Here is a 25,360-nt window from a genome sequence, read left to right on the forward strand (position 1 = left end):
TGAGGCAGGCGCGCTCGGGAGGCCCTCTTGGCTGCTAGATTTGTGGAGGATGATGACGGCATGCAGTGAGGAGACCCCATAGATCCTTGCATTGCATCTATGAATGTTTAACTCTAGGCTTAGACAATGCACATACCCTCTGTGAGAACGCTCCTGTCATGGAGATGCAGCAGAGGCCCTAATGGTCCCTCGACTGCAGGAGAATAATGACGACATGCAGTGAGGACACTCCATAGATCTTCACATAGCTTCTGAGAATGTCTGACTCCTGTCTGACTGAGGGCAGCTCGCTTGCGCTCTGTGGTCATAATCATAGAGACTCAGCCATGAAACTTTAAAAGCATCTGATCCTTTGTCGGTCTTCAGCACCTGACCACTTCAGGAGCACAGCATCACTGGTCACAGATATTGAAGAGATGGGGGGCCAGCCCCTCCTTAAAAAGGTGCTGAAAGCACACAGAGAGAATGGCAGAACCCTGTGGCGCCTGCCCACTACATTGTGGCAGCAGCGACCAGCGCCGCCGAGGTGCAGGCATCAGTAATGTGTCCCGGGAGTGCGAGGCTGGACCATCACTTTGATCTGAAGGTGCACAGATCAGAGGGAAGAGGCCCTGGACTGAGACACCCTGCCTTTTATCTTTGTGCAGAAAGGTTTCACATCTGAGTGACAAGAACACTGCTCATCAGAACAAGGAGCCACAGACAGGGAGATGTTCTTGGGAGTTTACTGACAATAGTGAACATTATGTACAAGTGATTAACACGCATGCCCAGGCTGTGCAACAAAATCTTCTTAACATTCCTAACCCTGCCAGTACATCTTGGAGCTCCTCGGTCATTCACAGTGGAGTTGGAGGCAGCCTGCTGACTGTGACGCCCTGTCTGTGATGACCTTGACTGGTGTCCTCTGGAGGGCTGAGACCTGGAGGGCCCCGGCCTGCTTTCGGGGTCCTGCTGTGTGACAGTGGCATCCTCCTCGGCCTGTGGAGCTGGAGCTGCTGGGGTCACAGGAATGGGCCAAACGCTCCCAGAGTCACCTGGGTGGATGGCCCTGGGGTGTGCACCTGCTGATCCTCCTCCCTGAGGGCCCCTGGCTGACTCCTTGAGGAGAAGAGGAAGCTGGAGTGAGGTTGAGCTGCTCCACATCCCTCTTGCGTACAGCCTGTTGGAGGCCAACTATGGCATCAGCGATAGATTTGATCCCATGCAGCAGTGCAGGAGCAATGTCCTCGACCAAAGTCTCCATTGCGGCAGCCATCCTACCAGTGTTGCCCTCGGTGCGTTGGCATGCTAGTGCTATTGCCTCAGCCTGAAGACAGACGGACTCCTCCATCACGCCTTGCAATCTGAGGAGTGCAGCGGACATCCGTTGCAGCTGCAGCAACTGTGACATGACCGAGTCCAGAGGCTCGTGATCTGACTCAGACTCAAAAATTTCTCTCCTCCAGCAGTCCTCCGAGTGCCTGACACCTGGGAAGTCCCTGCCGGTGCCTGCTGTGGATCAGAGAGTGTGATGTGCTCACCAGATTATAATCCTGGTGCTACTCTATAGCTAAGTCCCACCGAGGTGAGTGCCTCTGCGTTGTGACGGGACATCAGGGAGGGGGCCTTCAGATTATCTTCAGAGGTTTCTTAGACCATAAGACGCAGGAGCAGAGGTTATGAAGTTTCTTCGGGGCTTGACTGGAGGCCTTGGGTCGTGGACTCCGTCAGCTGTTTGGCAGATGTGCCTTTCGCAGGAGAGAATTTTATTTTTATTAATTCATGGGATGTGACGCGTCGATGGCTGGGTCAGCATTTATTGCCCATCCCTGGTTGCCCCTGAGAAGGTGGTGGTGAACTGCCTTCTTGAACCGCTGCAGTCCATGTGGTGTAGGTACACCCACAGTGCTGTTAGGAAGGGAGTTCCAGGATTTTGACCCAGCGACAGTGAAGGAACGGCGATAAATTTCCAAGTCAGGATGGTGAGTGACTTGGAGGGGAACCTTCCAGGTGGTGGTGTTCCCATCTATCTCCTGCCCTTGTGCTTCTAGATGGTAGTGGTCATGGGTTTGGAAGGTGCTGTCTAAGGAGCCTTGGTGAATTAGTGCATGGCAGTGGCCTGTGAAAGAGGACACATCGCTCACTGCATGGTTGTCTGATGGATGTTGCACTGTTGGGTCCTCACTTGGTAGAGCACCACCGCTCTCACCGTCAGCACAGGAATGGTCCAGATCATCGCTGGCCAGCTAGATGGCTCTGTTTTCAAAGTCCATGAGGACCTTGATTTCGGGCATTCCTCCACCGGTCTGGGACCTCTCTCTTGTTGTGTGCCAGCTTGTCCTGCATGAATAGAGGTGGAGGGAGTGTAAGCAAGATGCCTGCCAGGCCAGATGATAAATATGCCTGGCATGTGTGGGCGGTAAGTGGTCCCATGGACATGGACATGTCCATGTCCAATGGACAATGACGGTGTGTGTGAGAGAGTGAATGGTGATGTCCCTTGCACTGGCAGTGAGTGAGGGCCCTGTGGATGTGTGAAGGGTTTCTGAGTGTGTGAGTTGAGGGTGATGAGATGAGTGACTTGCCCTGATGGGACAGAGGAGATCATTCATCCTCTTGTGGCACCAGGTGCCTGTCCTGTTTTGCAGGGCATTGGTGCTGACCACCGCCTCCCAAGCTGGATGATGATGTTGCCCATCCTGCGGTCAGAGCGGGGGTGCAGAACATCACGGCGGGCCTCCACTCCATCCAAAAGGCGTTTGAGGGACGCGCTATTGAACCTGGGGGCTGCAGTCTTCTTTCCTTTCAGGGCCATGTCTTCTTTGCAGTGGTCGTGGGCTGGAAGCACTGAGAGGTGTGCGCGCAGCTGGGCTTTAAATATGGCGCCTGGTGTGAGGAAGCGGCAAGGTGACAGCGTGCCGGCCGAATGAGAGTCCACGCACCATGGAAATGAAGCGTTTACTGGGAATGCATAATTAATACGGCGGGTTTGGGATGATACGGCGTGAAAAGCTGCCATTGCGGCCGGCTACTGCACTTAATGCAGATCTGGGATGATTCCGCCCAATGTTTCAAGTCCTGCTCTTAAACAGTATAACCTCCATCACATTTCTACTTCTCTTTAGTTCTGAAAAAGAATCATACGGACTCGAAACATTAACTCTGTTTGTCTCTCCACAGATGCTGCCAGGCCTGCTGAGTTTTTCCAGCGCTTTCTGTTTTAATTTCAGATTTCTAGCATCTGCAGTATTTTGTTTTTATCTCAGGTACATTCTTAGTTGGTTTACAATCTTTACAGGGCCTCTGAGAGACAGCTGCAGCTTTGAGAGAAACTCTATAGAGTGAAGCGAAAGAACAGAATTCAGTGCTGATTACTACTTTCACCTCTGTAACACCACCCATCTCAATTTCCTGTCTCAGCTTATCTACTGCTGAAACTCTCATCTATAGCATTATAACTTCCAGACTCAACTATCACGTCTGGCCTCCCATCTTACAACCTCTCTAAGCTAAAGCTCATCTAAACCTCTGCTGCCCATCACTTAATTGATTCATCCTAGCAGAAAAATCTAGCAGAATAATACAAATCTTTCAGGGGATGAATAGTTAAATTCTAATTATGCACTTGTGTCCATGGCCCGCTTAAAAACACGTCCGCTTTTTGGACATTGCCAGTTTTCAGTTGCCGGATTTAAGGTACTGCACCTGTATTACTAAGTATATCTGAGAGGACCAGGCTGAGTTGTTGAGCTATTGCAATGAGGCTTTGCTTTTTTGACAGCTGTTAATGGTGGAAGTTATTACAATCTCAGAACATTATGTCCAACAGTTGGGGAAAAAAAATAAAGCTAAAGCAACCCAGAGATTCCCAGGCCTAATGAAACAGTCTGCAGGAACAGGAATCCTACTCTTTAGAGTAAATCACTGCATAATTAGTGAACATAAAAGCTTTGCAAGTTTAAAGTCCCTAAACTTTAATATTTTATTCCTCACTTAAAGATCCTGCAGTAGCTACACCAGTTTCCTGAACAATCAATTTCTCATAGTCATAAAATAAAAAACTCATAGAATTTGAGACCTTCAGTTAACACACTGACGGTGGATTGTACGGGATGGGAGGGTATTGGGTGGGAAGAGACAGTTTATAGAGTAGCCACCATTCATTACCTGTGTCTGAACAGATGCATAAGGACCTCCCGGATCACTGCTCAGTAGGTTTTCACTGTTCATTTTAGTTTTCAGACAAGCAATGTAACGGTTGCAGAAATCTTTGCACAGATCATTAACCTTCTCTAGCTCCAACAGATGAATACGCAACACTTGGATTGCTTTCACCATCTACATGATGCAAAAAGGAAAGATGAAATAAATAGCAGATAGCACCATAAATTTGAGCTAATCAAAGTTAATGTAAAAGTCTTTATAGCAACCGGGACAAAATAAAGGTAAATAACAGCTACAACATTTACAATCACTTCCAGGAGACTGAATTTAGAGATTGTGTTCATACTTGTACTGACTGAGGAGAGTCTGTTTCTATGTTGAAGTAATTACTACCACTAACTCCACCAGTAGATCTCTCAGTGGAAAAGTTTAAAGTCCATTCACAAGAATATCACCAGTATCGAAAGAGAATAGACAGGAGGAAACATTTTTTTAAAAAGGGCATGAGAGAAGTGCATAAGGAGATCTGTTCAAAATTATGAAGTGCTTAAGAGGGTAAATAGGGAAAGATCATTTCCACTTTCGATGATCTGCTAACAAGGGTCATAAACTTTATCAAGGTTAGAAATGTAAAGCAGGAGGTTAGATGAAGTATTTTCATGCAAAGAGTTATTAGAGTATGTAATTCATTACCATAACTGGTTCTTGAAACTGAGTCAATCATGGAATTTGAGGAAAATCAGAGAAATACGTAAAGAGAAAAATATTAAAGGGAATTAGAGTAGACAGCATCTCCAATGTGGAGTTTGCAGTGGAACAAAGATGAGGGGCTGAATGGTCTCAGTCTTCAACAAAAGTTCTGATTCAAAAAATTGCATTAATAGTGAAAAATATAAATTGAATGCACAATCATTCTTATTCATTCTAGAGCTTGTAATGTCAGTAAGGAAATCAGTTCCCTAATCCAAGCAGTGCAGCCTCCCTCCATCCAACTTCCAATGTTTGTCACATGTACACAGGAGCTCATTTATAACCTGGAAGATTGTGCACAGTAGAATTGCAATACTGAGTACCAGGGCAGAGCAGTAGATAGTACTAACCATGAGTACGTGTCCATTTGTGGCCTCACTTTAGTTTTAACAAAAGCACCGTTTTATAAGAGTTGGAATTAAGAGCTGCACTGACAATGACAAATAAAGTCCATTTCCCTAAACAAATTGCGGGTAGCTTCACAGTACCATGCCTGCCATCTATCATTGTTGAGAGTACAATATCTTGCAAATACCCAAAGAAATTGAATACCGCCACATTAATTAACCTGTCCCATCAGGCACAGCACCTGCCAGGTGCTTAAAAATGAAACATTGGGGAGATTTCTGAAGAGAGCAACAAGTATAACATCGGAGGTATGGATTCCCATGGAAGCCTGGGCTACGCACAGACAGCTCCCAATACATCACAACCTACCAGGTTGTCAATTTCTGGATCTTCACTGAAAAATGGTTTCCCTTCCTTTTCCTGTTTGCGAACAAAGTTCTCAATGTCTACGTCGAAGCTTGCTGAGGTGATGCACTCAGAGCCTTGGGTCGACTGCTCACATTTCTCAAACAGGAGAGCCAAGAGTGGGAATAGAGGATGTCTGCAAACAAATACAGGAGAGCACAAAGATCAGCTGCTGCAGTCTGTTACGGACTCTCACAATCTTTCAACATTGAAACCCAGAAGGAATAATCTGCATAGTTATTTTTACTGGAATCTCCAACATGTGCTTTTGTTATTTTTTGGGGATATTCTGTACCCTTCAGGAGGTAGAAAGGACTGGGAAACGGAAGACCTTCTCACTTGTATGAACGTATGAATTAGGAGCAGGAGTAGGACACTTGGCCCCTTGAGCCTGCTCCGCCATTCAATAAGATCATGACTGATCTGAATGTCAAAGAGCCATAGAGTTATAAGCACAGAAACAGGCCGTTTGGCCCATTGTGTCCATGCCGGCCATCAAGCACCCATCTATTCTAACCCCATTTTCCAGCACTTGGTCTGTAGTCCTGTATGCTATGGCATTTCAAGCGCTCGTCTAAATACTTTTCTTAAATGTTGTGAGGGTTCCTGCCTCTACCACCCTCTCAGGCAGTGTGTTCCAAATACCCCCCACCCTCTGAGTGAAAAAACTTTTCCTCAAATCCCCTCTAAACCTCCTGCCCCTTACCTTAAATCTATGCCCCCTGGTTATTGACACCTCCGCTAAGGGGAAAATTTTCTTCCTCTCTACCCTATCTTTGCCCCTCATAATTTTGTATACCTCTGTCAGGTCCTCCCTCAGCCTTCTCTGCTCTAAGGAAAATAACCCTAGCCTATCCAGTCTCTCTTCATACCTGAAACGCTCCAGCCCAGGCAACATCCTGGTGACTCCCCTCTGCACCCTCTCCAGTGCAATCACATCCTTCCTATAGTGTGGTGACCACAACTGCACACAGTACTCCAGCTGTGGCCTAACTAGCATTTTATACAGCTCCAACATAACCTCCCTGCTCTTATATTCTATGCCTCGGCTAATAAAGGCAAGTTATCCCATATGCCTCCTTAACCACCTTATCTACCCGTGCTGCTGCCTTCAGGGATCTATGGACATGTACACCAAGGTCCCTCTGATCGTCTGTACTTCCTAGGGTCCTACTATTCATTGTGTATTCGCTTGCCATGTTAATCCTCCCAAAATGCATCACCTCACACTTCTCAGGATTAAATTCCATTTGCCACTGCTCTGCCCATCTTACCAACCCATCTATATCGTCCTGTAATCTAAGGCTTTCCTCCTCACTATTTAATGACACCACCAATTTTTGTGTCATCTGCAAACTGACTGATCATACCTCCTATATTCACATCTAAATCACTAATGTACATGTCAAACAGCAAGGGTCCCAGCACCGATCTCTGTGGTACACCACTCATCAGAGGCTTCCAATTGCAAAAACAACTTTCGACCATCATCCTCTGCCTCCTGCCACTAAGCCAATTTTGGATGCAATTTGCCAAACTGCCCTGGATCCCATGGGCTCTTACATTCTTGACCATTCTCCCATGCGGGACCTTGTCAAAAGCCTTACTGAAGTCCATGTACTGCACTGCACTGCCCTCATCTACACAGCACTACTGTAACCTCAACTTCACATTCCTGCCTATCCCCAATACCCCTTCACCCCCTTGTTAATCAAGAATCTATCTAGCTCTGCCTTAAAAATATTCAAAGACTCTGCTTTAGGAGGAAGAGAGGTCCAAAGGCTCATGACCCTCAGAAAAAAAATTCTCCTCATCACTGTCTTAAATGGGCAACCCCTTATTTTTAAACAGTGACCTCTAGTTCTAGATTCTCCCACAAGAGGAAACATCCTCTCCACATCCGCCCTGTCAAGACCCCTCAGGATCTTAAGTTTCAATCAAGCCGCCTCTTACTCTTCTAAACTCCAGTGGATACAAGCCCAACCTATTCAACCTTTCCTAGGAAACAGTGATCATAATATGGTAGAAATTAGCATTCAGTTTGAGAATGAGAAACTTGGGTCGGAAACAACTGTGCTAAACTTAAATAAGGGTAATTACAAAGGAATGCATTCACTGGAGTGCACTGGGATAGGTTTTTAGCAGGAAAAAACGGTCAATGGCAGATGCTTAAGAAAATAGTTCATGATTCACAACAAAGATATATCCCAGTGAGGAAGAAGGATTCAAGGAATGGGATAAACCAACCATGGTTTCCAAGGAAGCTTAGGATAATATCAAATTAAAAGAAAAGACGTACAATGTGGCAAAGATTAATGGTAAGCCAGAGGATTGGGAAAGTTTAAAAACCAACAAAAGATGACCAAAAAATAATAAAGAGGGAGAAAATAAACTTTGAGGGTAAACTAGCAAGCAATATAAAAATGAACAATAAGAGCTTCTTTAAATATATAAAAAGGAAGAGAGAGACCAATGTGAACATAGGCCCCTTAGAGAATGAGGCTGGGGAAATAATAATGGGGAACCAAGAAATGGCAGAGGAGTTGAATAAATACTTTGCTTCAGTCTTCACGGTCGAAGACACTAACAGCATTCCAAAACTAAATAATCAAGGGGCAAAAGAGGGGGAGACAATAAATACAATAACTATCACTAGAGAAAAGGTACTAGGGAATCCAATGGGGCTAAAGGCCAATAAGTCTCCTGGACCTGATGGTTTGCATCCTAGGATATTAAAGGAAGTAGCTGCAGAGTTAGTGGATACACTGGTAGTAATCTTCCAAGAATCCTTAGATTCTGGAAAAGTCTCAGAGGATCGGAAAACTGCTAATGTAACACCCTTATTCAAAAAGGGAGGGAAATAAAAAACAGGTAACTACAGGCCAGTTAGCTTGACATCTGTCAGTGGGAAAATGTTGGAGTCTATTATAAAGGATGTAATAGCAGAGCATTTAGAATTACATAATCTAATTAAGCGGAGTTAGCATGGCTTCATGAAGGGGAAATCATGCCTGACAAATTTATTAGAATTCTTTGAGGAGGTAATTAGCAGGATAAATAAAGGGGAACCAATAGATGTAATATATTTGGGTTTCCAAAAGGCATTCAGTAAGGTATCACACATAAGGCTACTTAATAAGATAAGAGCCCATGGCGTTAGGCTTAGTATTTTATCATGGATAGAGGATTGGCTAACTAATAGAAGGCGGAGAGTTGGGATAAGGGGGTATTTTCAAGATGGCAACCTGTAACTAGTGAAGTGTCACAGGGATCAGTGCTGGCGGCTCAGTTATTTATAATAAAGATTAACGACTTGGATGAGGGAAGTGAATGTACCCTCGTCAAATTTGCGGATAATACAAAAATAGGTGGGAAGGCATGTGGTGACGATGACACAAAGAGTCTACAGAGGGATATAGACGGTTAAGTGAGTGGGCAAAAAAGTAGCAGATGGAATATAATGTGGGAAAATGTGAGGTTATGCACTTTGGCAGGAAGAATAGAAGAGCTGAATATTTTTTAAATGGAGAAAGCCTGCAGAAAGCTGCAACACAGAGGGATTTGGGGGTCCTTGTGCATAAATTCCAAAAAGCTAACATACAAGATCAACAGGTAATAGGGAAGGCAAATGGAATGTTGGCCTCAAAGGGAATGAGGTATAAAAATAGGGAGTCTTGCTAAAACTATACAAGGCACTAGTTAGACCACACCTAGAATACTGTGAACAGTTTTGGTCCCCTCATCTTAAGGAAAGATATACTGGCATTGGAGGCAGTCCAGAGTTGGTTTACTCGGCTGATTCCGGGTATTGTGGGATTTTCTTATGAGGAGAGGTTGAGTAGGTTGGGCCTGTACTCACTGGAGTTTAGAAGAATGAGAGGCGGCCTTATTGAAAAGGGGACTTTACAGGGTAGATGCTGAGAGGTTGTTTCCCCTTGTGGGAGAGTCGAGGGCCAGAGGGCACAATCTCAGAGTAAGGGGTCGCCATTTAAAACAGATTTTTAATCAGTAAGGGAATCAAGGGTTATGAGGAAAGTGGAGTTGAGGGTTATCAGGTCAGCCATGATCTCATTGAATGGTGGAGCAGACTCGATGGACCGAATGGCCTACTTCTGTTCCTATGTCTTATGGTCTTGTGGTCTCATAAGAGAACCCGTCCATTCCAGGTATTAGTCTAATAAACCTTCTTTGAACGGTTTCCGATTAATTTACATCCTTCCTTAAATAAGGCGACCAATGCTGTACACAATACTCCAGACACGGTCTCACCAATGTTCTGTAGAACTGAAGCATAACCTCCCTACTTTTGTATTCAATTCCCCTCACAATAAGTGATAACATTCTATTAGCTTTCCTAATTACCTGCTGTACCTGCATACTAACCTTTTGCGATTTATGCACTACAACACCCAGATCCTTCTGAATCTCAGAGCTCTACAATCTCTTACCATTTAGATAATAAGCTTCTTTTTTATTCTTCCTGTCAAAATTGACAATCTCACATTTCCCCACATTATACTCCATTTGCCAGATCTTTACCTGTTCACTTAACCTATCTGTATCTTCTTGTAGCCTCTTTATGTCCTCTTCACAACTTACTTTCCTACATATCTTTGTATCATCAGCAAATTTAGCAACCATTTCTTTGGTCCCTTCATCCAAGTCATTTATATCAATTGTAAAAAGTTGAGGCCCCAGCACAGATCCATGTGGCACACCAACTCATCACATCCTGCCAAGTAGAAAATGACCCATTTGTGCCTACCCCCTGCAGATTGCCAAGTCTTAAGTCAATTGTAACCACATTTAAAATGATATGCTTTTAAAACCATGGTATAAATAAATACAGAAATACAGGAAATATATAGCTGATCCACCTGTGAAAGAGAAGTGGGCTAACGCTTCAGTCTCTACACAAACTGGCATAGCTGGCAACTCTTCAGTTGATGAAGATTTTACTCACCACTGTTAATCCACTTTTCTATCTCTGTATTAGTTGTATGTTTCTAGCACTTGCAGTTATTTTTATATTTGAACTCTAGGCTATGCAACTGTTGCCAAACTGCAGGAAGATTTGATGCAGCTCTACCTGTAAATGGCTCCTTTGTCAGCTTCCATAGATGTCTGAGATTCAGCAGGGACAGGGCTCGAGGCATCGGGGTCAGACTTGGTGCAACTCGGACCTGCTTCAGTGTTGCTGGACATCTGGGGTATGACTGGCATCTGGAAACACAGAGATCAAACACATCAACTCAGCGAACACATTCAACACTTCTCAAACTAAATGACAAATCCCAGTAAGGGACAACCTTACACCATCATCAGCTGCTGAACTTGCAAGTCAGTTTAGTTTTTCAGACCAGTAACTTCAGTCTCCTGACCCAGCTATCGGTTTTCCTACACCAATGCCTGTTTCAGGTTTCCCAAACCCAGTACTGCCAAGTCTACAGTCTCAGATGATAAGAACCAGAATACAGGTTAAGTTTTATCCCAGAACCAAAAGGGTTAATTTAAAAAAGGATGTCAAATTGCATAAACAAGGCTTGTATTCCCTTGAGTATATAACATCAAGGATCAAGGAGCTAAGGTGGATAAACAAAGTTAAGATATAGATCAACCATGATCTCACTGAATGGCAGAAACAGCTCAAGGATGCTCAATGGCCTTTTCCTGGTCCTACTGCCACCAAACCTTCAAGGAATACTCCTTTGCCAAGCACAAAATATCTGAAGGCCAAATGCCTGACAAGTGCCAGGCTTTAAACATAGTTTAAAGTTATTACTTCTTTCTGATTGTTCCTGCTAATTCAGTGGGAGTGCTAACCCTTACTAGAGTACAAACTGGGGCACACAGACCCAGTTGTACTTTACTCAACTGCTTATTCTTCATGTGAGACTAGATAATGAATTTCAGCAGCTTATTTTAACCACAGAGACTTTCAAATTCAATTCAATTCCATCCGCACCAGTGTTTATTCATATTCACTTTCTAGTAATGCTCACCAGAGTGTGATCAAGGCCAAGCACCCTGGCTAATTTTAACCTTGCTTCCACAGCCCAATTAACCTTAAGCAAACTAAAGCAGGAATTCACCAAGGCTCCTTAGACAGCACCTTCCAAACCCATGACCACTACCATCTAGAAACACAAGGGCAGCAGATAGATGGGAACACCACCACCTGCAAGTTTCCCTCCAAGTCACCCACCATCCTGACCTGGAAATATATCGCCGTTCCTTCACTGTCGCTGGGTCAAAATCCTGGAACTCTCTTCCTAACAGCACTATGGGTGTACCTAGACCACAGGGGCTGCAGCGATTCAAGAGGGCAGCTCACCACCACCTTCTCAAGAGCAACTAGGGATGGGCAATAAATGCTGGCCCAGCCAGTGAAGCCCACATCCCGTGAATGAATAAAAAAAACTGTAGCAATCCTCCGCCTGCAAGCAGGGAGTAGAAACATCACATTCCTAGTTTCATCAGCTGAGCCCATTTTCAGAAGGATGTATATAAATATCTTATTCTCTCAACAACTGTCTTGGGCTAGGTACCACCTGTGCTTAAGAGGGGTGACCTGCTCCAATGCCTAGCACAATGCCACCCTGCTCCAGCACTGAGGCACATGACAGTGGTCTAGTGAATAAAGTGTAAAGAGGTTCCTGCCCTTTACCCTTTCAATAGAAGCATGCTGGGACTGGTAATTCATCAACATATCGGTTAACCAGGCTGCCCCATACTGAAACCATAGTGTGCACCAATTCCAATCTCCTACTCACTTCCCACTCCTTTTAACACTTTTCTTTGGTCTCTCTTGCTCCTTTTTAAGAAAGATTTTTTTAAAAATCTGCTTCAACAATGACTGGTGACACAGAACTCCATTCTCCAACTAGACTCTCAGGTCTTCTTTAAATCTATGTCCCTAATTACTATCTCTGCAATCACTGCAAACAATCAATTAATATTTATCATAATTCTTCATAATGTCTTCAGCTCCAGTGTAAAAACATTCTAACGCTGAGTTTATTTGCACAACCCATATTACATAATAATTAATACTTGACCCCAAGGTGAGTTTTTGACTAAATTTTCAGGCCATTACTAAGGCCGCCCATTTCAACCTCTGTAATTTCACCCCAGTTTCAGCTCATATGCTGCTGAAACCCTCATACATGCCTTCATCTACCCTTCAAACTTGAGGTCATCCAAAACTCTGCTGCTCATGTCTTAACTGATGCAAGTACCCATTCCCCCCTATCACCCCTGTTCACACTGACCTATTTTGACTCTTGGTCAAGCAACATCTTGATTTTAAAATTCTCATCCTTGTTTTCAAATCCTTCCATGGCCTTGTCCCACAGATTTTAAGAACCAGCAAAGAATGACGAAAAAGATAATAAAGAGACAGGAAGCAGAGTATGACAGAAAGTAAGCTAGTAGTATAAAAAGATAGTAAAAGTTTCTACAAGTATTTGAAAAGGAAAAGAGTAACTAAAGCTAGTTTTGGAACTCTAAAGAGTGAGTCTGTGTAATTGATATTGGAAAACAAAGAAATGGCAGAGGCATTGAACAGGTATCTTGTGCCTATCTTGAGGTTAGAGAGCTTAGTAAACTTCCCAAAATTCTTGAAATTCAAAAGGTGAAAGGCAGGAAGGAGTTTAATACAATCACCATCACCAGGGAAAGGGGTTTTCTCTTCTATTCATTCACGGGATGGGCTTCGTTGACTGGGCCAGCATTTATTGCCCATCCCTAGTTGCCCTTGAGAAGGTGGCAGTGAGCTGTCTTCTTGAACCCCTGCAGTCCATGTGGTGTAGGTAAACCCACAGTGCTGTTAGGGAGGGAGTTCCAGGATTTTGACCCAGCGACAGTGAAGGAACGGCGATACATTTCCAAATCAGGATGATGAACGACTTGGAGGGAAACTTCCAGGTAATGGTGTTCCCATCTATCTGCTGCCCTTGTCCTTCTAGATGGTAGTGGTCGTGGGTTGGAAGGTGCTGTCGAAGGAGCCTTGCTGAATTCCTGCAGTGCACCTTGTAGATGGTACACACTGCTGCTACTGTGCGTCGATGATGGAGGGAGTGAATATTTGTAGATGTGGTGCCAATCAAGTGGGCTGCTTTTTCCTAGATGGTGTCCTTGAGTGTTGTGGGAGCTGCACTCATCCAGGCAAGTGGGGAATATTCCATCACACACCTGACTTGTGCCTTGTGGATAGTGGACAGGCTTTGGGGAGTCAGGAGGTGAGTTACTTGCCGCAGGATTCCCAGCCTCTGACCTGTTCTTGTAGCCACAGTATTTATATGGTTAGTCCAGTTCAGTTTCTGGTCAATTGTAATCCTTAGGATGTTGATAGTGGGGGATTCAGCGATGGTAATGCCATTGAACCTCAAGAAGCGATGGTTGGATTTTCTCTTGTTGGAGATGGTCATTACCTGGCGCTTGTGTGACATGAATGTTAGTGCCACTTGTCAGCCCAAGCCTGGATTGTTGTCCAGGTCACTTGGACTTGGACATGGACTGCTTCAGTGTCTGAGTCTTCGCGAATGGTGAACATAATGCAATCTTCAGCGAACATCCCCACTTCTGACCTAGCGATGGAAGGAAAGTCATTGATGAAGCAGCTGAAGATGGTTGGGCCAAGGACACTACCCTGAGGAACTCCTGCAGTGATGTCCTGGAACTGAAATGATTGACCTCCACAGGATCAAAGAATTGTAATGGCACAGCAGGAGGCCATTCAGCCCATCGTGTCTGCACCGGCTCACCAAAGAAGCATTATGACCTAGTGCCATTGCCCTGCTTTTTCCCTGTTCCCCTGCACATTGTTTCATTCAAATAATCATCTAATGCCCCCTTGAACGCCTCAGCTGAACCTGCCGCCACCACACTTCCAGGCAGTGCATTCCAGACCCGAACGACTCGTTGTGTGAAAAGGCTTCTTCTCACATCACATTTGCTTCTTCTTCCCAAATCACTTTAAATCTGTGCCCTCTCGTTCATGAACAGCGACAGCCATCTAACAACCAACAACCACAACCATCTTCCTTTGTGCTAGGTATGACTCCAACCAGCGGAGAGTTTTCCCCCTGATTCCCATTGACTCCAGTTTTGCTAGGGCTCCTTGATGCCACACTCGGTCAAATGCTGCCTTGATGTCAAGGGCAGTCACTCTCACCTCACCTCGGGAGTTCAGCTCTTTTGCCTATGTTTGAACCAAGGCTGTAATGAGGTCAGAAGCTGAGTGACCCTGGTGGAACACAAACAGAGCGTCAGTGAGCAGGTTATTGCTCAGTAAGTGCCACTTGATAGCACTATTGTTGACACTTTCCATCGCTTTACTGATGGAGAGTAGACTGATGGGCCAGTAATTGGCCGGGTTGGATTTCTCCTGCTTTTTGTGTACAGGACATACCTGGGCAATTTTCCACATTGATGGGTAGATGTCAGTGTAGTAGCTGTACTGGAACAGCTTGGCTAGGGGCGCGGCAAACTCTGGAGCGCAAGTCTTCAGTACTATTGCCAGAATATTGTCAGGGCCCATAGCCTTTGCAGCATCCAGTGCCTTCAGCCGTTTCTTGATATCACGTGGAGTGAATCGAATTGGCTGAAGGCTGGCATCTGTGATGCTGGGGACCTCTGGAAGAGGCCGAGATGGATCATCCACTTGGCACTTCTGGCTGAAGATTGTAGCAAATACTTCAGCCTTATCTTTTGCACTGATGTGCTGGGCTCCCCCATCATTGAGGATGGGGATATTTGTGGAGCCTCCTCCCCCAGTGAGATAGAACATAAGAAATAGGAACAGAAGTAGACCATTCAGACCGTTGAGCCTGCTCCGCCATTCATTAAGATCATGGCTATTCTTCTTGAATTGTTTAATTGTCCACCACAAGTCACAACTGGGTGTGGCAGGACTGCAGAGCTTAGATCTGATCCATTGATTGTGGGATCATTTACCTCTGTCTATCACTTGCTGCTTATGCTGCTTGGCACGCAAGTAGTCCTATGCTGTAGCCTCACCAGGTATGCCTGGTGCTGCTCCTGGCATGCCCTCCTGCACTCTTCATTGAACCAGGATTGATCCTCTGACTTGGTGGCAATGGTAGAGTGGGGGATATGCCTGGATATGAGGTTACAGATTGCGGGGGGGGGGGGGGCAGTGGCGGTGGCATAGTGGTCCTGTCACTGTGCTAGTAATCCAGAGAACGAGGGGAATGCTCTCGGGACCAGAGTTCAAATCCCACATGGCAGATGGTGAAATTCGAATTCGATAAAAATCTGGAACTAAAAGTCTAATGGTGATCACGATTATCATAAAAACCCACCTGGTCACCTGGTTCACTAATACCCTTCAGGGAAGGAAATCTGCTGTCCTTACCTGGTCTGGCCTACATGTCAGTCCAGACCAACAGCAATGTAGTTGACTCTTAAATGCCCTCTGAAATGGCCTAGTAAGCCACTCAGTGGCATCAAGCCACTAAAAAGTCTCAAAGGAATGAAACCGGATGGACCACCTGGCATCGACCTAGGTACCAGGAACAACACTGACAAACCCAGCCCTGTCGACCTTGCAAAGTCCTCCTTACTAACATCTGGGGGCTTGTGCCAAAAATTGGGAGAGCTGTCTTTTAATGACTAGTCTTTCACAAGCTAGTCAAACAACAGCCTGACATAGTCATCCTCACGGAATCATACCTTACAGATCATGTCCCACCATCACCATCACTGGGTATGTCCTGTCCCACCGGCAGGACAGACCCAGCAGGGGTGGGCACAGTGGTAAACAGTTGGGCGGGAGTTGCCCTGGGCTAGGCCCACATGCCTTGAATGAATAAAAAAATTGTGCTACTGATGGCCCACAGCACCTCATGGTTGCCCAGTCTTGAGTTGCTAGATCTGTTTAAAATCTATCCCATTTAGCACGGTGGTAATGCCACACAACACGATGGAGGGTATCCTCAATGTGAAGACAAGACTTTGTCTCAACAATGACTATGCGGTGGTCACTCCTACGATACTGTCATGGACAGATGTATCTGCGGCAGGCAGGTTGGTGAGGATGAAGTCACGTGTGTTTTCCCCTATTGTTGGTTCCCTCACCAGCTGCCGCAAAATCTAGTGAATTTTGGAAATTAACACCAACTCATCTACTACCTCTCTATCCACCTCTTTTAGACCCTAGGATGAAGTCCATCGGGGCCCGGAGACTTGTCAGCCCGCAGCTTCATCAGTTTGCTCTGTACCACTTCCCTAGTGATTGTAATTTCACCAAGTTCCTCTCTCCCCTCCACCTCCTGATTTACAACCATTACTGGAATGATTTTTGTATCCTCTATAGTGAAGACAGAAGCAAAATATTTATTAATTTGATCTGCCATTTCCTTATTATCTACTATTAGCTCCCCATTCTCACTCTCCACTCACTTTACTTACCCCTTTCCTTTTTAAATACCTGTAGAAACTTTTGCTATCCATTTTTACATTTCTAGCTAGCTTCCTCTCAGACTGTAACTTCTTTCTCCTAATTAACCTTTTAGTCATTCTCTGCCACTCTTTATATTCTGACCAATCATCGGTCCTGCCACTCATCTTTGCATAGTTATATACTTTTTCCTTAAGTTTGACGTTTTCCTTAAATTCTTTAGTTAATCACGGATGGTGGGTCCTCCCCCTTAGAATTCTTCTTTATAGTCAGAATATACTTATTCTGAGTATTCTGAAATATCCTCTTAAATGTCTGCCACTGTTTCTCTATTAACCTATCCTCTAACCTAGTATCCCAGTTCTTCAGCTAGCTCAGCTTTCATGTCCACATAGTTTTTTCCCTTATTTAAGTTTAAAATACTAGTCTAAGATCCACTCTTCTCCATTTCAAACTGGATGTAAAATTCAATCATATTGTGGTCACTGTTACCTCGGGGTGCCTTCACTCTGAGGTTATTAATTAATCCTGTCACATTACACAATACCAAGTCTAATATAACCTGCTCTCTGCTTGGTTCCAGAATGTGCTGCTCTAAGAAACTATCTTGAAAGCATTCTATGAACTCCTCATCCAGGAGTACTACTGCCAATCTGATTTTTCCAGTTATCTGTAGATTAAAATCGCCCATGAATATTGCCGTCCATTTGTCTCAAGCACCGAATATTTCTTCTTGTGTACTTTGACCTATATCGTGGTTACTGTTAGGGGGCCTGTAGACCATTCCCATGAGTGACTTCTATCCCCTACTATTCCTCATCTCCACCCAAACCGATTCTACATCCTGATCTCCTGAAGCAAGGTCATCTCTAACTATTGCATCAATGCAATCCTTGACCAACAGTGCATCTCTAATAAGAGAGAATCTGAACATGCAAAAGCAAAACACTGTGGATGCTGGAAATCTGAAATAAAAACAAAAGGACAAGGGCAGCAGGTATATGGGAACACCACCTCCTGGAAGTTCCCCTCCTTGTCATTCATCACCCTGTCTTGGAAATATATCACCATTCTTTCACTGTCGCTGGGTCAAAATCCTGGAACTCCCTCCCTAACAGCACTGTGGGTGTACTTACACCACATGGACTGCAGCAGTTCAAGAAGGCAGCTCACCACCATCTCAAGAGCAATTAGGAATGGGCAATAAATGCTGGCCCAGCCAGCACACCCACATCGCATTAATGAATTAAAAAAATTAGAACAAAAAAGAAGCTGGAAATACTCAGCAGGTCAGGCAAAGCTGGAGAGAAACAGAGCGATTTTTTCAAGTCAATGACCTTTCAGCAAAACTGAGAATCTAACCATCTCCCCATGACATTTAATGGCATTACCATCGCTGATCAACATCCTGGGGGTTACCACTGGCCAGAAAACTAAGTGAACCCAGCCGTATAAATAAACAGAGAGCAGGTCAGAGGCTGAGAATTTTGCGATGAGTAACTCACCTCCTGACTCCACAAAGCCTGTCCACCATCTACAAGGCACAATTCAGGAGTGTGATGGAATACTCCCCACTTGCCTGGATGAGTGCAGCTCCAACAACCATCCAGGACAAAGCAGCCCACTTGAATGGCACCCCGTCCACAAACATTCACTCCCTCCACCACCGACGCACAGTAGCAGCAGTGTGTAACATCTACAAGATGCACTGCAGCAACTCACCAAGGCTCCATCAAACATCACCTACCAGACCCATGACTTGTACCAACTAAAAGGACAAGAACAGTAGACACAAGGGAGTACCCCTCCAAGCTACACACCATCCTGACTTGGAAATATATCGCCGTTCCTTCACTGTCGCTGGGTCAAAGTCCTGGAACTCCCTCCCTAACAGCACTGTGGGTGTACCTACACCACATGGACTGCAGCGGTTCAAGGAGGCAGCTCCTTGCCAGCGTCGCTCGCATCCAATGAAAGAATTAAAATAAAGACCACCATTGCTCACCATTTACATAAATAATTTGGGCTTGTGAATCAGAAGTAAAATTCCTAAAATTGCAGATGACACCAAAATTGATTGGGGGTTGGGGCAGGGTGTTTGAAGTTTATACTGAGGAAGCAGGTGACCAAATACAGTAAGATATTAGTAAATTTGCATACTGGGTGAGTAATTGGCAAATTATTTGAATATAGATAAATATGAGATTGTGTATTTTGGTAGGAAGAATAAGTACGGCACATACTGTTTGGATAAAAAGAGTCTAAATGAGTTCGAGGAGCAATAGAGGTAGTGACTCAGATACACAAATATCTAAAAATAGCACCAGGGGTTAAGAAGACCATTAAAAAAACAAGCGTGGGGTTCATTTTTTGTCATTCTTTCACAGGATGTGGGCTTCGCTGGCTGGGCCAGCATTTATTGCCCATCCCTAATTGCCCTTGAGAAGGTGGTGGTGAGCTGCCTTCTTGAACCGCTGCAGCCCATGTGGTGTAGATACACCCACAGTGCTGTTAGGGAGGGAGTTCCAGGATTTTGACCCAGCGACAGTGAAGGAACGGTGATATATTTCCAAGTCAGGATGATGAGTGGCTTGGAGGGGAACTTTCAGGTGGCGGTGTTCCCATTTATCTGCTGCCCTAGTCCTTCTTGGTGGTAGAGGTCGCAAGTTTGGAAAGTACTGTCGAAGGAGCCTTGGTGAGTTGCTGCAGTGCATCTTGTAGATATTGGTAGCAGTGTATACTATATATTGGTGGTGGAGGGAGTGAATGTTTGAGGTGGTCGATGGGGCACCAATCTAGCAGGTGAATTTGTCCAGGGTGGTGTTGAGCTTCTTGAGTGTTAGAGCGGCACTCACCAAGGCAAGTGGAGAGTTTTCCATCACACTCTTGACTTGTGCCTTGTAGATAGTGGACAGGCTTTGTGGAGACAGGGGGCAAGTTACTCACCGCAGAATTCACAGTCATTCCTAGAGGGTTGGAGTTGAAAAGCACAGAGGTTACGTTAATCACATACAGAGCGTTGGATCGACAATATTTTGCAGTACTGTGCACAGTCTAGTCTCTATATTATATAAAGGATAGAGGGGCAGTGGAAAAAGTGCAAAATAGACTGACAAGTATAATACTGGAGCTGAGCTGATTCACCTATTAGGAAAGATTCAACAGGCTGGGGTTCTTTTCCTATGAAAAGGGAAGTCTGAGACATGTCCTGATAGAGGCCTTTAAGAAAATGACATGAGAACATAAGAAATAGGGACAGGAGTAGACCATCATCTTATGTGGAGATGATGGTGTAGTGGTAATGTCACTGGTCTAGTAATCCAGAGGCCCAGACTAATGCTCTGGGGATGCGGGTTCAAATCCCACCATAGCAGCTAGAATTATGAAGTCAGTCTCAGTAATGATGACCATGAAACTATCATCAATTGTTGTAAAAACCCATCTGGTTCATTAATAGCCTCTAGGGAAGGAAATCTGCTGTCCTTGCCTGGTCTGGCCTATATGTGACTCCAGATCCACAGCAATGTGCTTGACTCTTAACTGCCCTCTGACTAGCCTAGCAAGCCACTCAGTTCAAGGGCAATTAGGGATGGGCAACAAATGTTGGCCCTGCCAGCAATGCCCACATCCCATGAAAGGATGAAGAATAAAGAATTCAGCCTCTCCAGTCTGCTCCGCCATTCAATATCATATCTGTTGTAACTGTAACTCCAGTTTCCTGCCTGCCCACATATGTCTTCACTCCTTTGTTGATCAAAAATCTGTCTAACTCAGCCTGACCCAGCCTCCACTGCTCTGCATGGAAGGGAATTCAAAAGACTAACAGCCCTCTGAGAGAAGAAATTTCTCCTCATCTTGGTCTTAAATGGCAGACTTCTTATTTGTAAACTGTGTCCCCCTAATTATAGGTTCCCTCATGAGGAAAAACATCCTTTTAACATCTACCTCACCAAGCCTGCTCCACCACTCAATAACAACCTCAACTTCACATTCCAGCCTACACCCGATCACCTTTCAACTCCTTATTTATCAAAAATCTTTCTACCTCGGCCTTAAAAACATTCACAGGCTCTGCTTCCACCACCTTTTGAGGAAGAGTTCCAAAGACTCACAAGCCTCAGTGAAAAAATTTCTCCTCATCTGTCTTAAATGAGCAACCCTTTATTTTTAAACAGTGACCCCTAGTTCTAGATTCTCCCACATGAGAAAACATCCTCTCCACATCCACCCTGTCAAGACCCCTCTGGATCTTAAAGGTTTCAATAAAGTCACCTCTTACACTTCTAAACTCTAGTGAATACAAGTCTAGCCTGTCCAACCTTTCCTCATAAGACAACCCACCCATGCCAGGTATTAGTCTAGAACCTTCTCTGAACTGCTTCCAACGCATTTACATTCTTAAATAAGGAGACCAATACTGTACACAATACTCCAGATGTGGTCTCACCAAGGCCCTGTATAACTGAAGCATAACCTCCCTACTTTTGTAATCAATTCCCCTCACAATAAATGATAACATTCTAATAGATTTCCTAATTACTTGCTGTACCTGCATACTAACCTTTTGTGTTTCATGCGCTAGGACACCCAGATCCCTCTGAACCTCAGAGCTCTGCAATCTCTCACCATTTAGATTCTTTTTTATTCTTGCTGCCAAAATGGGCAATTTCACATTTTCCCACATTATACTCCATTTGCCAGATCTTTGCCCACTCACTTAACCTATCAATATCTTCTTGTAGCCTCCTTATGTCCTATTCACAACTTACTTTCCTACATATCTTTGTGCATTCAGCAAATGTAGCTATCATACCATCTGTCCCTTCATCCAGGTCATTTATATAAATTGTAAAAAGTTGAGGGCCCAGCACTGATCCCTGTGGCACACCACTCGTTACATCTTGTCAACCAGAAAAAGACCCATTTATGCTGTTTCCTGTTGGCTAGCCAATATTCTATCCATGCCAATACGTTACCCCCTACACCATGAGCTTTTATCTTCTGCAATAACCTTTGATGTACCACCTTGTCAAATGTTTTCTGCAAATCTAAGTACAGTACATTCACACATTCCTTTTTATCCACATCATGTGACCTCTTCAAAGAACTCCAATAAATGGGTTAAACATGATTTTCCTTTCACAAAACCATGTTGACTCTGCTTGATTGCCTTGAATTTTTCTAAATGTCCTGTTATAACATCTTTAATAATAGCTTCTAACATTTCCCATAACAGATGTTAAGCTAACTGGCCTATAGTTTCCTGCTTTCTGCCTGCCTTTCCTTTTTGAATAAAGGAGTTACATTTGCTATTTTCCAATCGGATGGAACTTTCCAAATCTAGGGAAATTTGGAAAATTAAAACCAATGTATCAACTATTTCACTAGCCACTTCTTTAAAGCCATTGGCTGAAGTCCATCAGGACCCAGGGATTTGTCAGCCCGCGGCTCCAACAATTTTCTCAGTACCACTGCCCTGGTGATTGTAATGTTCTTGAGTTCCTCCCTCCCTTCAATATCCTGATTTACAGCTATTTCTGGGATGTTACTTGTATCCTCTATTGTGAAGGCCGATGAAAAATAAGATCAATCATCATTCTTCTAAACGCCAACAACTATCAGCCCAACCTGCTCAACCTTTCCTCATAAGATAACATCTTCATCCCAGGAATCAATCTAATGAACTTGCTCTGAACTGCTTCCAATGTCACTATATCCCTCCTAAGTGAGGAGGCCAAAACTGTACGCAGTGCTCCAGGCCACAATTCCCAATTCCAATACCAATTCCCCTTACAAGAAGGCCAACATTCCATTTGCCTTCCTAATCACTTGCTGTAACTGCATGCTAACTTTCTGGGATTCATTTACAAGGATACCCAGACCCCTCTCTATGGCAGCAATCTGCAGTCTCTCTCTATTTAAGTAGTATGTTGTTTTTCTATTCTTCCCGCCAAAGCACACAACCTCACATTTTCCCACATTAGACTCCATCTGCCATATTTTAGCCCACTCACTTAGCTTATCTTTATTCCTTTGCAAACTCTTGTATTCTCCTCACAACTTGCTTTCCTACCTATTTTTTATTGTCAGCAAATGTGGTTTAAATACAGTCTGTTCTTTACCCAAGTCATTAATATAGATCATAAATACTTGAGGCCTCAGCACTGATCCCTGTGGCACTCCACTAGTTACAATTTGCCAAGTTGAAAGTTACCTATTTATACCAACTGTCTGTTTCCTGTTCGTTATCCAATCCTCTAGCCTCGCTAATATATGAACATACGAATTAGGAGCAGGAGTAGGTCATTCAGCCCCTCAAGCCTGCTCCACCATTCAATAAGATCATGGCTGATCTGACTGTGCTGTCCACTCCACTATCCTGACCACCCCCGATAACCTTCAATTCTCTTGTTAGTCAAGAATCTGTCTAATTCAGCCTCAAAAATATTCAATGACCCTGCCTCCACCACACTCTGGGGAAGAGAGATCTACACACTCACGACTCTCAGAAAAAATCTATCCTCATCTCCATCTTATTAATCTTTTAGTCATCCTTTGCTGTTCCTTACATTCTGTCCAATCTTCTGGTTTTCCACCTATCTTTGCACGATTATGTACTTTTTCTTTAAGTTTGATACTATCATTAACCTTTCTAGTTAACCACGGATGGTATGTCCATCCCTTGGACTTTTTTTTACTCATTGGAATGTATCTATTCTGTGTATTCTGAAATATCCTCTTAAATGTTTGCCACTGATCTCTAGGCCTATCCCCTAACCTAATTTCCCAGTTCACTTTAGCCAGCTCTGCTTTCATGCCCTCATAATTGCCCTTATTTAAGTTTAAAAATATAGTTTCAGACCCACTCCTCTCTCCCTCAAACTGAATGTAAAATTTAATCATGTTATGGTTACTGCTACCTAGAGGCGCCTGCACTATGAGATCATTAATTAATCCCATCTCGTTACACAATACCAGGTCTAGTATAGCCTGCTCTCTGGTTGGCTCCAGAACATGCTATTCTAAGAAACTATCCCAGAAACATTCGATGAACTTCTCATCTAGGCTACCTTTGTCCATCTGACTTTTCCAATCTATACGTAGATTAAAATCTCCCATAATTATCACTGTGCTTTTCTGACAAGCTCCAATTATTTCTTCCTTTATGCTCCTCCCTACCATGTGGTTACTGTTAGGGGGCCTGTACACAACTCCCACAAGTGACTTCTTGTCTTTACCATTTCTCATCTCTACCCAAACCGTTTCCACATCCTGGTTTCCTGAACTTAGGCTACCTCTCTCTATTGTGCTAATACCATCATTAACTGACAGACCTCTAGTGTGTTCTGTTGATTTACTGTTAGATTTGTACTCTCTATTCCTTCCTGTCACCGTCTGCTTTTCATTTCCTGTAATAACACCTTTTTCTTTTATCTTGTCTCTCCTCGTTGATTTATCACATCTTCCCAAATTTGATCCCTTGCCCCCACTATTTAGTTTAAAACCCTCTCTACTTCCCTAGTTATGCAGCTCACAAGAACACCGGTTCCAGCACGGTTCAGGTGTAGACCGTCCCAATGGTACAGGCCCCACTTTCCCCAGTACTGGTGCCAGTGCCCCATGAACCGGAATCCACTTCTCCCATACCAGTCTTTAAGTCACACATTCATCTCCCTAATCTGATTTGTCCTATGCCAATTTGCATGTGGCTCAGGTAATAATCCAGAGATTATGACCTTTGAGGTTCTGCTTCTTAATTTGGTGCCTAGGTCCTCATACTGACTATGCACAGCCTCCTTTGTCCTGCCTATGGTATCAACATGGTGCATGACGACTGGGTTGTCCCTCCCACTGTAAGTTTCTCTCCAGCCCCAAGCCCCGAACCCTGGCACCAGGCAGACAACACAGCCGTCTGGACTCATGCTTGTTGTGCAGAGAACAGTGTTAATCCCTCTGAATATACTGTCCCCTACTACCACTACACTCCTTGTGACTCCCCCCAGCTTGAATAGCTTCCTGTACCACGGTGCCATGGCCAGTTAGCTCATCCATCATGTAGCCCCCACTCTCATCCAAAAGAGCTGAAAAAAACCTCAAACCTGTTGGGCAATTGCAGGGCCGAGGCTGCCGCACTCCTGCCCCTGGGTCCCCTTACTTGCCTTACCTGAGTCACACCTTTCTGTTCTTGACCACTGACCAAATCAGAAGACTCTATCCTAAGGGGTGTGACTGCCTCCTGGAATAAAGTGTCCAGATAAATTTCCCCCTCCTTGATATGCTGCAGTGTCT

The 25,360-nt window shown here is 44.4% G+C and overlaps 1 protein-coding gene across 1 annotated transcript in view; it reads right to left on the reverse strand.

The window, feature by feature from the left end:
- The window catches only part of LOC144691913 (homeobox protein PKNOX1-like), a 124,129-nt gene that overhangs the window by 36,399 nt on the left and 62,370 nt on the right, over positions 1–25,360 (reverse strand). Inside the window, exons 3-5 of the mRNA XM_078560487.1 lie at positions 10,739–10,872; positions 5,614–5,785; positions 4,150–4,320 (exon numbers count right to left, since the gene is read on the reverse strand). Coding sequence (XP_078416613.1) covers positions 4,150–4,320; positions 5,614–5,785; positions 10,739–10,872 — 477 coding nt within the window. The remainder of the gene's footprint in view (positions 1–4,149; positions 4,321–5,613; positions 5,786–10,738; positions 10,873–25,360) is intronic.

The sequence above is a fragment of the Cetorhinus maximus genome, chromosome 16 (assembly GCF_964194155.1).
Source record: "Cetorhinus maximus chromosome 16, sCetMax3.hap1.1, whole genome shotgun sequence".
Lineage (NCBI taxonomy): Eukaryota > Metazoa > Chordata > Chondrichthyes > Lamniformes > Cetorhinidae > Cetorhinus > Cetorhinus maximus.